This window comes from Podarcis vaucheri (assembly GCF_965113315.1).
Source record: "Podarcis vaucheri genome assembly, chromosome: 8".
NCBI lineage: Eukaryota > Metazoa > Chordata > Lepidosauria > Squamata > Lacertidae > Podarcis > Podarcis vaucheri.
Genome location: NC_138766.1, coordinates 28,733,984 through 28,749,507, shown reverse-complemented (window position 1 = coordinate 28,749,507; position 15,524 = coordinate 28,733,984). Strand labels below are relative to the sequence as shown.

The following is a 15,524-nucleotide window of genomic DNA, read 5'->3' as shown; positions in this document are numbered from 1 at the left end:
TTCTTTCCCCTTTACATCAGTAAAAGAATGTGTTGGCTCAACATTTCTGCCTGTTGATATGAGCTGTGACCATTTAGAAATACTGCCTGAAAGAGGCTTCCAGAACTTGCTGCCCTCCGTGAGTTCATCTGAACGTCAGTAGCTAAGCTGGAATTTGGCAGAGAGAGCAAAGCTTCCCTGGTTCTCCTTGCCCTTATTTTCTCCTAGCATCTCAGTTTCAGATGGGACATGAGCTGCGGGTAGAAAATGTGGTGTGCAATGTTTTCCTACGTTGGTCCAATTAGAAATGCAGAATTATAGTGCTTCTGCACTGATAGACTCTCTGTCTAGTTATCTCCCGCTCGGACTACTGCAACACAATCTACATGGGGCTACCTTTGAAGGTGACCTGGAAACTACGACTAATCCAGAATGCGGCAGCTAGACTGGTGACTGGGAGCGGCCGCTGAGACCATATAATACCGGTCCTGAAAGACCTACATTGGCTTCCAGTACGTTTCCGAGCACAATTCAAAGTGTTGGCGCTGACCTTGAAAGCCCTAAACGGACTCAGCCCAAGTATACCTGAAGGAGCGTCTCCATCCCCATCACTCTGCCCAGACACTGAGGTCCAGCGCTGAGGGCCTTCTGGCGGTTCCCTCACTGCAAGAAGTGAGGTTACAGGGAACCAGGCAGAGGGCCTTCTTGGTAGTGGCGCCCGCCCTGTGGAAGGCCTCCCATCAGATGTCAAGGAAATAACTATCTGACTTTTGGAAGACATGTAATGGCAGCCCTGTTTAGGGACGTTCTTAATGTTTGATGTTTTATCGTGTTTTTAATATTCTGCTGGGAGCTGTCCAGAGTGACTGGGGAAACCCAGCCAGATGGTTGGGGTGTGTGTATTATTATTATTATTATTATTATCATCATCATCATCTCCCTCTCATTCTTTTCTCTGTTCCGTTATGTTTGAGAGCATACAATGCTTTCTGTACAAGTAAGGATTTATAAACATCATTACTGTGGATGATTCAGGTCCAAAACATGTATTGTCACTGACTTGTGTCTGTCCCCTGTCATTTATACAAAGAACTGTGAACTTCAGTGTGTCAAGCACATGTCCAAAGCCACTTGTGGTCTCATTCTGGATGACAGCTGTAATTGGGTCGCTGTTCAATTGTGTCTCAGAAGTCAAAGGCAGGCTCTATTGTTCCTTCTGCATAGCATGCAAACCATGGAAAGGTTGACTTTTGTGGCTAGGGCTGCACATACTATTATCTAACCGCATATAGAAACCCTCATGCAATTTAAAAGGGATATTGACAAGCTGGAATGTGTGCAGAGGAGGGCAACCAAGATGACCAAGGGTCTGGAAGCCAAAGCTTGATGAGGGAGTTGAGTATGTTTAGCCTGGAAAATAGGAGGCTGAGAGGAGATATGATAGCCATCATCAGATATCTCAAGGGCTGTCACATGGAAGAGGGGGCAAGCTTGCTTTCTCCTGCTCTGGAGGCTAAGACCTGAACCAATGACTTCAAGTTACAAGAAAGGAGATTCTGACTAAACATCAACAAGAACTTTCTACAGTAAGAACTGTTTGACAGCGGAATGGACTCCCATAGGAGGTTGTGGACTCTCTTTCCTTGGAGATGTTTAAGCAGAGGGTGCATGGCAATTTGTCATGGATGCTTTACTTGAAATTCCTGCATTGCTGGGGATTGGACCCCTTCCAACTCTGCAATTCTATTATTCTAATTCAGGATATAAAAGGACAGCTAGATATTGTATGCTATTTGAAAGTGACAGCATTCTAAAGCAAGAGTCTTTTTCCTTCACAGGCGACATTTCACACCCCCTTTAGCAAGCTGGGCCAGAGTCCGGAAGGATGTTCCTCATACACGTTTCCAAAAATGATGGGCGTATCCAAGGTAAGAGAGATACATTTTTGTCTTTTTGAGGGTTGTTTTGAGAGAAGTGCCTTCGGCGCTTCGCTCAGGTAGCCACTGAGCCCTATTCAAGGGGTTAAACAACTTGTAAGGGGGCAGAAAAGCCACACACGCTGTCGCCACCAGCCTCATCTCTGGGGCTGAGCACACTTGGGAGCCTCCTGCACCCCTTCCCACTGAACACACGAAGGTTAGGAATAGTGCCAGACCATTGAACATGCTAGCCAAGAATTGACTGGCAGCAGCTGACTGCAGAGTCTCAGGTGAGCTCTTTCGCTTTCAGGATGAGTTATTCCCATCACCCGAATGCCTCCGTTTAGGAACGTTTCGGCTCCTGAACGCCAAAAACCTGGAAGTAAATGTTCCAGTTTTTGGATGTTTTTTGGAAGCCGAACATCCAACACAGCTTCTGCTTGAGTGCAGGAAGCTCCTGCAACCAATCGGAAGCCACGCCTCGGTTGTCAAACATTTTGAAGCCGAACGGGCTTCCGGAATGGTTTACATTCGACAATCGAGGTTTGACTGTATTACTGGAGGTGGCAGGGACTGAGCTTGGGATCCAATGCATGTACTCTAAAGGTAAAGGTAAAGGGACCCCTGACCATTAGGTCCAGTCGTGACCGACTCGGGGGTTGCGGCGCTCATCTCGCTTTATTGGCCGAGGGAGCCGGCATACAGCTTCCAGGTCGTGTGGCCAGCATGACTAAGCTGCTTCTGGCGAACCAGAGCAGTGCACGGAAACGCCATTTACCCTCCCACTGGAGCGGTACCTATTTATCTATTTGCACTTTGACGTGCTTTCGCACTGCTAGATTGGCAGGAGCAGGGACTGAGCAACAGGAGCTGACCCCGTTGCGGGGATTTGAACTGCTGACCTTCTGATCGGCAAGTCCTAGGCTCTGTGGTTTAACCCACAGCGCCACCCGCATCCCACTGCATGTACTCTACCAGTGCGCTATTGTGTGTTTAACAAAGCACAAAGGTTAGCAGGCGGCAGCAAAAGAACAAGCTGGGACTGACAGTTTTATTTATTGCTTCTGTTTGCCACTAGCATTTTGCCCAAGTAATTGTTTTCTTGTTTTCCTTTCTTTCAGGCCACTGAGATGCTGCTTTTCAACAAGAAGCTGACCGCAGCCCAAGCCTGTTCGCAAGGGCTTGTGACAGAGGTTTTCCCTGACCAGGTTTTCCAGAAGGAAGTGTGGGCACGGCTGAAAGCTTACGCAAGCCTTCCCAAAAATGTTAGTTTTTTTAAAAAAATTAAAACGCTTATTTTCCAGGCTGTAAACAGACGGGTTTGCTCATCTTTCTTCTAACACATTCCACAACCACAGGAGAGCTACCGTTCCCAGAACCTTTAGCTCCAAAGTAGTTCCATTGTGCATTTCTTAGGTTTTGGCTGCATGGATGCCAACATAGCTTGCTTCTGGCGCCTGACCGGATTGCATACATAACTCCACTAGCGATTTCCGTTCTCCAGGTGCCAGTTCTTGTGTAGCTAACATGGTGCTATCTGCGCACAAGAGGATGGTATTGGGGTGTGTGCTTGGTGAGCCCCAATGTTTGCAGGAATTAGAAACGAAAGCTTTAGGGGAAAGCCCTAAGGGAGAAACCCCAAAACATCAACAGTTTCAGAATGCCGAGTGGCTATTGGTGGCAAGGATAGGCATCCGGGAAGGAGGAATTTGAATGGAATATCCTGAAATAAGCATGGCTGGTTGGAGGACTGAACAGGAAATCGCTCCACACTGTAACATTTTGTTGCAGGTCCTGCTTGTAAATAAACTATTCTTAAGCTCATGGTAGTGAGCAAATCATGCTTGGAGGTTAGTATTGTTTCTGTTTTAAATAGGGAAATTGAGACTGAGCAAATAATGGCTTTTCTGCTGTTGTCTCTGCTCTGCCTTTTTATTTACATGCATCTGCAAAACAGCTGTTGGAAATGCACAAAAGAGGGGGTTTTTTTGAGACCAGCCGATGTACAGCTTTGATATTTAATTCAGATAGTTTTCCAACCTACCACATAGGACTTTCATAGATCCAACATTACTCTGTCCAGAAATGTGGGAAATAATAATGAAAGGTGGGCTATAAATCTTTTAATAAATAAGTTATAAATAACTTGCAATGTAATTTGACCGTGACCTCCTCAAGGCTATGCATGTGGCAAAAGATTTATGTTGCTCCAAAGAAATATTTATTCAGGGGAAAAACAACATAAATCTACTCATATTAAGGGAGTAAGAAGGAAAAAAGGATTTCAGCTAACACTTGGACTTTGACCTAAATATTAAAATATAATAATTAATAAGCATATTTAAAATTTGACCAAAAAAACCTATATTCTGAGAAAACTTGCCCATAAAATCCTGAAACATCTCTAAAGGCCTGCTATTGTTTTACAGTGATGTAAAAAAATAATATTCACATGGCTGGAATGTTTGGCTTTGTGTTTGTTGTTTTCTTTCTCTTTTGGCCTTTTATTGATAATTTTTGGGGGCTGGATGGGGGCTGTTCTTTCAAACACATGTCTATCTTTGACCTTTTCAAATCCTTGTGAGGTTTTTTTTGTGGGCCTTCTGTCAGGCAGTGGAGATACAACAGTAATTATTAAACTCTGGCTTTCATCTGTCAGTTTCACCTGCTTTTCTATGATCTATTGATTGGCCACATCACTTAAAAAACTTTAGTGGTCATTAACATCTTTCTCTTGTCACAGAGGGCAATTTTTATAGCCTTATTGATTTAGTTTTCTAATTCATATGGTTAAAATCCTCTCAAAATGTGAAAGTACGAATTACACAACATTGCACTTCAGTGTGAAATGCATGTGCTTAGTTCATCTGGGGATTATGTGCTCAGAATAAAAAAAAACGGATCAGGAAAAAATAGCCTGAACGTGTCTTATTTCCCACTTTCCTTTAAAAAAAAAAAAATCCCTTAAGCCATTTTATTTTCTCTCTGCTTTGGGAGTTCTAGAAGAAAAATATATACAGTAACAGCAACTTCAAAATGACCCATTTATAGCAGAGTCAGTTTTAACAAGTATTGATGTAAACGCTGATTTTGGATATTATCCTGGTTTGCATATTTCTCTGTCTCCAACCAATCCAGAAACCATCAGACACTGACAGATCTGTTTGACTCCAACTAATAGTACCATCTATGAAGTTCTTCTTCCATCTGTTTGTAGATTCAGGGTATTGGTTTCTTACTGAGGATACCATTGACACTAAATGCCGTTCGGCAGTTTAACTCTGGTGAGCTTTCTGTACTGTGCAAAATCTGCAGGACCACTCAATGGAAATTATTACAAGCAGAAAAGCATGGCAAGACCAGCATTATCAATCTTACCTGCTTTTCATCTTTTATATGCTAACAAAGTCACTCGTGGCGATAGTCTTGGTCCTGTTTAAACAGAAGAGAATTTCCTGTGCTGTTTTTTCGTGCTGCACTATAATCTGCTTAAAGCACAAACTTATATATATACACACACACACACACACACTTTTCAGGTTTATACATTTCAATTTCACTAATTTTACAATCATTTTAACATTTCAATACTTAACGTCCTTCCCCCTCTTTCTGCGGTTCCTTAAATTTATTTTTAATACCTTCTGCATATCCAGATTAATTTACGTTTGCTCATTTATTCATCTAATTTAAATATTTACTCTTATTGAACAGCAGGTTATTACAATAATCCTGCTAATGTTCTTATCTGTTTACGGTTTATCTGTAAATATTCAATAAACTATTTACATTCGCACGTGCAACCTTTTTGCTACATTATGCCTGAAGCCTTAGGTTGGAACCTCAGCAAACACGTGATCCTAACACAGGTTTGCCGACCTTAACTTGGAGGCACTGGGAGGGAAGCAATCAACCCTTTTTATCCACTAGCTTCTTTCAGGGCAAAGCTGAAATATAGGAGCCCCCTTCACACTAATCCATTGTACCCTGCACCCATCCTAACCCCCAAACCCCAAATTTGTATTACCAGCCAGATTTGAGATTTTGTCGCTTGGAATTGCACATTCTACATTTAACGATGGAATTTTTATTTATTTCTCTTTCCAGAGTTTGGCAGTCTCCAAGCAGTTGATGCGAAGCATGGAAAAGGAGAAGCTCCATGAAGTTAACTCCCAAGAGTGCGAATGTCTCAAAGGAAGATGGCTGTCCGATGAGTGCATGAACGCCATAATGAGCTTCTTTCAGAAGTCCAAGCTCTGATCTCTTGCCAACTGTGCAGAAAGAAATGTCTGTAGAATAGTTCTGTTCCTCTTACCAGAAGACTTAAATTTCATTCAACGAATCCTTTGAATACATATCCACGTTGTGCCTTAACAGGGACGAGCGTAATCTGTTTAACGTGCAGGTGGCACCTTCGCTCCTAACGTTGTCAAGTTTCTCATTTTGGGGAATTTCCGTCTTTTGTATTTGGACATGAATTTGTGGTGCCAGAAACATCGTATTCCTCCCTCTGGGCACTCAGGTGGGAAAGCGCTCACTGCTTTGCATGCGGAGCGGATTTCTTGGAATACGACGATGACTGTTTGTCTTCCAAAAGGGGTCACTGATTCAATGTCCCCAAACTTTTTAAGCTCTTGAATAACTGAATGTCTGTCATAGTGGGCTGACATGCTATTTGGTGTCCATCTATTGCGAAGCGGGGGGGGGGGGGAGAGAGAATGTAGCATTCGTGTTAGCGGAAAATTTGAATTAAAACATTTACTTACAAATACTTTGGAACCTTATAACAGTTCTGTGCGTTTTGCTATGTTATGTGACACTCGCTCAGTGTTGTGGGTTAATACAGTCCTTTTGCAAACCGCGGCAGGCATTTGTGTCCATTTTTGGTCTTTAAATTTAATTCCAGGACAAATAGAAACATCTCTCACTGTAAAGCTGGGAAAGGAATGCTTTGGTTGTTTAAAACAACAAAAGCCAATGGGAAATGTGGGGGGGGGGGAGAGACGGAGGAGAAGAGGAAGAGGGAAAAGGTTTAGGTGAAGAGTTTCATTCAATAAACACTCCTGGTATACATTGCAGGAGTTGTAACTTGCTCAGCAGATATTAGGGCCAAGATGATGAAGATTGGCTTTTACCTTGCAGTTGGGTGGGGGGAAAACCTAGCATAGGGATAAGCAAAACCATTTTTCTGCTCGCAGACCTGCCATACTGCATACGACACAACAGAGAATAATCCAAGTCGCTGATTCTCCAGCAGTTTTTGGACAACAGTTCCCATCATCCCTGACCACTGGTCCTGTTAGCTAGGGATGATGGGAGTTGTAGTTCAGAAACAGCTGGCGACCCAAGTTTGGGAAGCCCTGATACAAGCGGAAGGCACAATTGGATTGGCTTAGAACTGGGATGGGAGAACCTGTGGTCCTCCAGATGTTGTGAGACTACAGCTCCAATCATCCCTGACATTTGCCATTCTGCCTGGGGCTGATGGGAGCTTACCCACATTTCTTAGTATAGCAGGCTTCCCCCCACCCCTTGGCTTAGAACAGATACTTAGAGCCACATGTGCTGTTTGCCATTCCATTGAATATGGCGCCCCACTCATAAAACTACACTTCAGTTGAGACCAGTTGTTCTTTTTGTGTAACGAGAAAAAAAATACCCTAGAGTGTGGTAGTTGGGATATTATTTTGTTCCACAACTTTCAGTGTTTTGACAAGTATAAATTGCACACGGCGTTCTGCTCCAGAGAGAACATTGCATAAGGAAGTGTGGCCTGATTTTTTCCTGGCCATTTGTTTTAACTTTTCATATTTTGGAGTCTCAAATTTTCACAGGTAGAGATACTTTTCAGAGTTTTAACAAAAGGAATTTTAACTATCTGCCAGACAAGTACCTTCAGTGGCTGAAGGTATAAGTTTTTCATACCCTGTGACTGGGCCAAATCAATTTATAGCATTTAAGAACATAAGAGACAATAAGTTCCCTTCAGGAACAAGAGCATCTACTACAGAAATAACCCAAATATTAGAAGCAAGCCAGAATAAGCTGAGTTCCTGATCCTTATTTCTTGGTTGGGAGGAAACAGAGGAAAATATGCTAATAGCATTCGCCCCTGATTCTTTGAAAGGTGTGAAAACAATGGGTAAAACACATTTTTTTTCTGTAAGAAAGGAATTTTACTGACCCTGTTCGTGTGCCTTTTACAGCAGCTTGATATACAAATAAAGATAAGTGAACAAGTAAAGCTTTTTCTGGTGTAGAGACCAGGTGAAACCTTTCCTAAATATTTTCATAACTGCTCTGCTTTGTCAAATTTCTGTCAGTTTAAGGGACGCGGGTGGTGCTGTGGGTTAAACCACAGAGCCTAGGACTTGCTGATCAGAAGGTTGGCGGTTTGAATCCCCACAATGGGGTGAGCTCCCGTTGCTTGGTCCCTGCTCCTGCCAACCTAGCAGTTCGAAAGTGCAAGTAGATAAATAGGTACCACTCTGGCGGGAAGGTAAACGGCATTTCCGTGCGCTGCTCTGGTTCGCCAGAAGCGGCTTAGTCATGCTGGCCACATGACCCGGAAGCTGTACGCTGGCTCCCTCAGCCAGTAAACCGAGATGAGCGCCGCAACCTCAGAGTCGGTCACAACTGGACCTAATGGTCAGAGGTCCCTTTACCTTTACCTTTTTAAGGTACTAGTAGGAGCAGAACCAGTAACAAGATCAATATGGGACAAAAATGAACGGGTTTGTAATGTGAAAAGAAGCAAAATAAATAAGTGGTTCTGTCTCTGTCACTCTCTTAAATGAAGAAATCAGATAGTGGTATCAATGAAGCAACATCTCTCTGACATTTTTTTGCCTGTGGACTCAGTACTGAAATTATTTTCTGCAACTGCACACAGACTTTTGCTGCAACTCTTGCCTCCTCCTGTCGCTTTAAGATTGCCCATTGTCTCTCATCCTCCATCATGCCCAGGCAGAAAGGTCATGTTGTTCCTGCCAACATCCCAAAGCACACACAGAAGGAAAGGTTGCTGCACTTGGACCACAACTCCATCTCTCAATTTCCCAAAGGTGTTACAATCCCTTCTCTGAAATATGTGGCCATCCTCGGATTGGCTGGATTTAGCAACCTGTCACTCAAAGCCACCTGGGCACAAGATGCCTTAAATATCAATAGGGTCCCTGTAACAGTTGTCCCTCTTGAGCCCCTCAACTGGCAATGATGCCAGAAGCTGCCAGCGCCCGAGGCGACTATTGAGAGTTAGGTGTGCTCTGTTCAAGTTTTGCCTAGTCCAATACCTTTTGATCTGCATGCATGCGATTTCTCCTCCTTTCCCTATTGCATGTGCTCCTTGGAGTAAGCTGCTCAATTGGATTTATGGGTCACATTGGTTTTGGGACACACTCAAGGTCTGGTAGCCCTCTCTTGTTTGGACAATGCTACTAGTTGTTAAAGGGATGTGGGTGGCGCTGTGGGTTAAACCACAGAGCCTAGGGCTTGCCGATCAGAAGGTCGGTGGTTCGAATCCCCGTGACGGGGTGAGCTCCCATTGCTCGTTCCCTGCTCCTGTCAACCTAGCAGTTCAAAAGCACGTCAAAGTGCAAATAGATAAATAGGTACTGCTTTGGCAGGAAGGTAAACGCGTTTCCGTGCACTGCTCTGGTTCGCCAGAAGTGGCTTAGTCATGCTGGCCACATGACCTGGAAGCTGTACATCGGCTCCCTTGGCCATTAAAGCAGATGAGCGCCGCAACCCCAGAGTCATCCGCGACTGGACCTAATGGTCAGGAGTCCCTTTACTAATTGCTAAATTGCCTGGGAGAGAAGGAGAGAGGCTGAAGTGGTCCTGCAAGAGATTTGGAATTCCGCTGGCTGTTCCTCCTCCCAGGGCGACCACCATAAAGCAGTGGGAAGCAGGCAGTGGGGATACTGTCACCTTTCCATTGCAGTCTCCACATCAGGAGATCTGGTAGCAAGGAAACCTTTGTGTTTATGCAATGTGATAGGCTTTCTAGCTAGAAACTGAGTGTGCACCTATATTATTAGAGATTTGGGGTGGGGAACATTTCCCCCACAAAAAGAAAGAAAGTAGAGGATACAAGTATCCCTAAACAAAAAAGAAGTTATACAATAGATGCATTCAAAAAGAAAAAAGAAACCCTTTTGTATAATATCCTACCTTGCAATTATGGTTGCCAGCGGAGCATCGTGTCTGTACACTCCAAAGGCTTTATGTTCCTTGGCAATCTTGTTGGAAATAAATCTTTTTGTTAGGGGCATGTGATCTGGCTCTGGTGAACAGTATGCCCCTTGCAGTAGGTCGCTAGCTGTTTTGAACGTGTCAAAATAGGAGACCTTGTAACCTGAAGAGGGAGGGGTGGAAAACAAGAATTGATTATTGCTTTAAGTATACAGTATTAGAATGGGGTTTGTTGCATTTTTATTTTATTTTGCTGCTCCTGCTGCTGTACCTTTAACAGCAACTAACTTCATCTGATCAGGGAGAATGGTCTCTAAACCCCCAGACCTTCCAGCAGATCACATGGTGTTGGGAGATACCAGAGGTTGATCTTTTTGCCACATGCAGCAACAAAAGGGTGCCAAGGCTCTTCTCATGTTTCCAGAACCAGGAAGTGGAGAAGGAGGACAGACAGACCATCCAAATGTCCCTAGTTTCCAGGGAGAGACCCAGATTTACAGAAGCCGTACCGGTTTCTAATTGATCCCGGAATGTCCTCCTTGTCCTTAGGACAGGGGTCTGCAACCTTTAAGACAAAAAGAGCCACTTGGACCCGTTTCCGAAGGAAAAAAAACTGGGAGCCGCAAAACCATCGCAACATTTAAAACACATATATCTCTGGAGCCGCGATCTGACAGAGGGCGGGAAGGTGACGTCGGGGCGGTGTGTGACTAACGCACGCACCGCCCCCATGCAACATCACAGCCAGTACAGTGCCCGCCACAGTGGGGAGTGTCGGGGCGCACAATGCGCCTCCTCCCCTTGCTAGTATCCGCCCCGGAGCCGCGGCAAAGGTGTGAAAGAGCCACATGCGGCTCCGGAGCCGCGGGTTGCAGACCCCTGCCTTAGGATGTCCGTATTTTCATCAAAGAAATGTTGGAGGGTATGGAGTTATGCGACCCATAACTCCATGGAGGTCTTTAAGCAGAGGCTTGACAACCATATGTCAGGAGTGCTCTGATGGTGTTTCCTGCTTGGCAGGGGGTTGGACTCTATGGCCCTTGTGGTCTCTTCCAACTCTATGATTCTATGATTCTATGACCCCTGAGCCAAGGATATAAGTAACTATACAACCTTTAGAACACATCCGAAGACAGCCCTGTATAAGGAAGTTTTTTTTTAATGTTTAATGTTTTATTATGAGTTGCTGGGGCAACCCAGTCAGATGGGCAGGTTATCAATAAATTTATTATTGTTGTTGATGATGATGAATAGGACATCCCTATTTTCATCAGAGAAATGTAGGAGGGTATGGACACATATATTGGTGTAGTGTCCCAGAGAGTTCTGTACATCTCCACACACACCCCAATGCCACCAATTTATAAGAAGCTGTTTTGGGTGCAGACCCAATGAGCATGAGTCTTCCTCCTCTTCCTTTGGTTTTACAAACTCAGAAGCCTTAGCACAATTCCGCCATGGAAGTTGCCCAAGCAACTGGTCTTCTGGTCCAGCATCTCATCTTCCATCCAGCTCCTGACTGGCAGCAGTGGATGTAAACATTGAATAGAAGTACCTCTTTGCAGAAGTTCATTTTAGCCTCCCATAGATTGTCCCCATGCAAGATTTATCAAACAACAGAGGTGGCCTTCCAACGATAGTGCAGGCAGAAGAAGGTCTTCCATACATCGTTGCCTTCCTACAGATCAGACTGGATATAGGGCTAGCTCCCAAAATACTCGGGCACAACCATCTTTGTCATTAGCCACAACAGTTCACTAGCCAGCCGTTCCATAATCAGATATTTCTTCAGGAGACCAAGTTCCTGGCACCCCCAGTTATCCACAGGTCTGTGCTGGAGGACTTTAACATTCACGCTGGGGCTCCCTTGTCAGGAGTGGCTCAGGATTTAATGGCAACCATGGGTCTGTCCCAAGTAATTTTTGGCTCTACCCATGCTGCAGGGCACACTCTGGACTTGGTTTTTCTCACTGGCTTGGATAGTGGTGGTCTTACCAGTAGAGGAACTTTCTATAGTTCTTTTGTCATGGTCAGATCACACTACCTGGTGGAGCCTCTGCAGTGGTGGGGGACCGATTAAGATGATCCACGCCAGGAGGCTGAGGGATCCAGATGGCTTCCTGATTGCTCATGGGGAGTTTCCTGTTGCCTTGGCAGGTGATTCTGTTGAAGCCCTAGTGGATCTCTGGAATGGAGAAATGACTGTGGCCAGGCATGGCCAAACTTGGCCCTTCAGATGTTTTGGAACTACAACTCCCATCACCCCTAGCTAACAGGACCAGTGGTCAGGGATGATGGGTATTGTAGTCCCAAAACATCTGGAGGGCCAAGTTTGGCTATGCCTGACTGTGGCTATGGACACTTTCTCTCCTGAGCATCCCCTCTCACTTAGTGGAGCCAAACCAGGCTTCCTGGTTCTGTGGGGAACTGATGACAATGAAACACATGAGACAGCAACTAAAGTGATGTTGGTGGAAAACTTAGAAGGAGTCTGTCCAAATACAGGCCAGAATCTCTTTGAATACCCGTTCCATGACAGTGTAGGGCATGAAAGCCAGTGTGGTGTAGTGGTTAAGAGAGATAGACTCGTAATCTGGGGAACCGGGTTCGGTTCGCATCTCCGCTCCTCCACCTGCAGCTGCTGGGTGACCTTGGGCTAGTCACACTTCTCTGAAGTCTCTCAGTCCCGCTCACCTCACAGAGTATTTGTTGTGAGGGAGGAAGGGTAAGGAGAATGTTTGCCGCTTTGAGACTCCTTTGGATAGTGATAAGGCGGGATATCAAATCCAAACTCTTCTTTTTTTTTCTCTGCCTCCATTGCATCAGCAAGGAGCTGTCCAGCAGAGCTGTTTCAAGTGGTCAGAGGTCTTTTACACTCTGGCCCAGATTAGGAGAATTTAGACCAGGCTTCCTCAACCTCAGGCCTCCAGATGTTTTTGGCCTACAACTCCCATGATCCCTAGCTAGCAGGAGCAGTGGTCAGGGATTATGGGAATTGTAGTCTCAAAACATCTGGAGGGCTGAGGTTGAGGAAGCCTGATTTAGACTACTCAACTGCCCCACCGGGAACAATTTGCTCAGCACTATGCTTGCAAAATTGATTGGATCTGTACTGACTTGGATGCTATAGTTGATAGACTGCATTTGACCCTTCCTTATGGCCCACAAAGCAGGTGATGAATTCAAATGAAACTGTTTTCCACCTCATTCATGGGGTTCTTTTGACTTTCATTGCACAACTGCACTGAACCGTGGCCCTAGGTTTATGCAGGCTCACTGCTTTGCAGTAAAATTCTGTTTCATTGTAAGTTGTCATTAAATTGTATGGTTTTGTATTTTTTAAACTGTTTTAAATTTTAAAGAGCACCTATTATAAGCATCTAGCACTGTTATTGGGTAAAATGACTTACAGTTGAATCTTATGGAAATTTACCCAAAAATAAGCCTTATTGATTTCAGTGGCACTTACTCCCAGGGAAGTGTATATAGGATTAGAAGCAAAAATAGACAAGACCATTGTCTTAGGGTAGCAAAATGCTTATAATGATGTGATAGTACTTCTGGAGGTGGTGCATATTTTATATTGGGGAGGGATGGGAAGGCAATATATCTTTTAACTTAACAAATATCATAATGGGGAAGGAATTATCATGGCAAGCTACCACGAACATTGTTTAAATCAAAGCTGCACAGTTTGAATGCTTCTTGCTATTTGTTTTTCTGTCCAGGAATATGCGAGATTTCGTTTTCAATCTCTTTTCATCCCGCCCCCCACCCTTCTGTATTTTACCTCTTAAAGTCTCCAGCAAATTAAACATGCCTGTCTCCCAAAATAATGAATTGATTTTTTCCAGATGGACAGTGTTGAAGTTTTCTTTATCTAGGGAGGATTAATTTTATTGAAATACAATCCTTTCTTTATCCCACTTCAGACACTTCTTTAATCTTCTGCAAAGTACTATTAAAGCCATTTCTGGCCTTCATTATCCTCTGCCTTGTGAAAGAGCAGACACACCGTTTCAGGCTGTAGCTGCTAAGAAATTGTGACTCTAGGCATTCATTTTCTGAACCAGCCACATAATTGCTATATTAATATGTGGAAATGTGGTTTAATAATATTTGCCTGTGGCATGCATCCCCTTCAACCTAAAGGTCTTGTATTTAGGTAATAAATATTGTTTAGTTCTAAGCTTCCTACCAGCACAGCTGTACCTTTCCTGTCCAAAGGCTATTTAAACACTGTCAATCTCTGTTCCCATTTTAGTAATACTGACAGTTATATATCTCCAAGTTTTCATTTCAGTAAATATTTTCATATTCCTCTTCTTTAAAACCACCCCTTAACCTTTTCCCTTAAAAACAGCCTGGCGTGCAGACATTAGGACCAGCAACTCTTATTTCCAGTGAAGCAAAATATAGTCTGCACGTACTTCTTTCCTGGTCTTCATAAGCACACCGAAGAAGCAGCTCTCTCAGAGGGTCTTGCAAATTGCCACAAAGTGCGGAAAGCTTTTGGAACACCTGACATATGTCTTCCTCCTTATCGCAGCTGCTTAATTTCTGATAAATGACCAGTGGTGGCAAGTTCAGCTTAGATCTTGTCACCCACCTGGTGCCTGAACTGAAGATTCTCTTGCTTGCTTTCTGGTTCGTGGGGAGTGGCGGCAAGTTCGGAGGAGAAGTCTTCACAGGCATATTTATTCCTCTTTTCCTGTTCAAAAAGGTTTGTTAGGAATGTAGCTACCACCCAGTGGAGCACAGCAAACATGTTTGTTTCTCTTTCTGTGCCAGAGGCTTTTCCCAGCCCTTCCTATGAATTCCAGACATCACAAGAGCAATGTGACATCACAAACAGAAGGTCGGGGAGGTGTTGGGTGGAAGAAACTATATTGTAGGAACATGCTCAATGTAGCTATTATTATTATTATTAAATTTATATACCGTCTTATACCCGCAGGTCTCAGGGCGTTTCACAGAATAAAATAAAAACTACCATATTTTCCCGTGTATAAGACTAGGGGTTTTTTTAACCAAAAAATTAGGTTTAAAATTGGGGCTTGTCTTATATACAGGTAGTGCTGAGGGGTGTTTTCTTGGGGGCGTCTTATAGATGGAAAAATACGGTATATAACCACAAAATACATAATCAAAATAAAAACAACAACAACCCTATAACACTCCCCCCCTCAAAAAAACCCCCTCACATTTTAAAAGGGCATAGGATGTCAATCAAATTAACCAAAGGCCTGGTTAAAAAGGAACGTTTTTGCCTGGTGTCTAAAGGTGTATAATGAAAGTGCCAGGCAAACTTCCCTGGGGAGAGCATTCCACAGACAGGGAGCCACTGCAGAGAAGGCTGTTCTCATGTTGCCACCCTCCAGGCCTCTCGAGGAGAAGAAACACGAAGGAGGGCCTCAGAAGATGATCTCAAGG

At 44.0% G+C, this 15,524-nt stretch overlaps 2 protein-coding genes across 7 annotated transcripts in view; one reads left to right on the top strand and one right to left on the bottom strand.

Annotated features, from left to right (window-relative positions):
• Positions 1–6,158, top strand: part of ECI2 (enoyl-CoA delta isomerase 2) — a gene marked incomplete at its 3' end in the record, with an annotated part of 37,462 nt that extends 31,304 nt beyond the window's left edge. For all 6 annotated transcript variants that reach the window (XM_082234542.1, XM_082234541.1, XM_082234540.1 and 3 more), the window contains exons 8-10: positions 1,818–1,907; positions 3,020–3,163; positions 6,006–6,158. In XM_082234542.1, the coding sequence (XP_082090668.1) occupies positions 1,818–1,907; positions 3,020–3,163; positions 6,006–6,158 (387 nt within the window). The remainder of the gene's footprint in view (positions 1–1,817; positions 1,908–3,019; positions 3,164–6,005) is intronic.
• Positions 6,159–6,291: 133 nt separating this feature from the next.
• LOC309538768 (testis expressed protein 56-like) lies at positions 6,292–14,910 on the bottom strand. The gene is made up of 3 exons (XM_082234664.1): positions 14,522–14,910; positions 10,071–10,254; positions 6,292–6,584 (listed from the first exon to the last, which is right to left on the bottom strand). The coding sequence occupies exons 1-3, from the start codon at positions 14,784–14,786 to the stop codon at positions 6,293–6,295; spliced, it is 741 nt and encodes a 246-aa protein (XP_082090790.1). The 5' UTR covers positions 14,787–14,910; the 3' UTR covers position 6,292.
• Between the last annotated feature and the right edge of the window lie 614 nt (positions 14,911–15,524).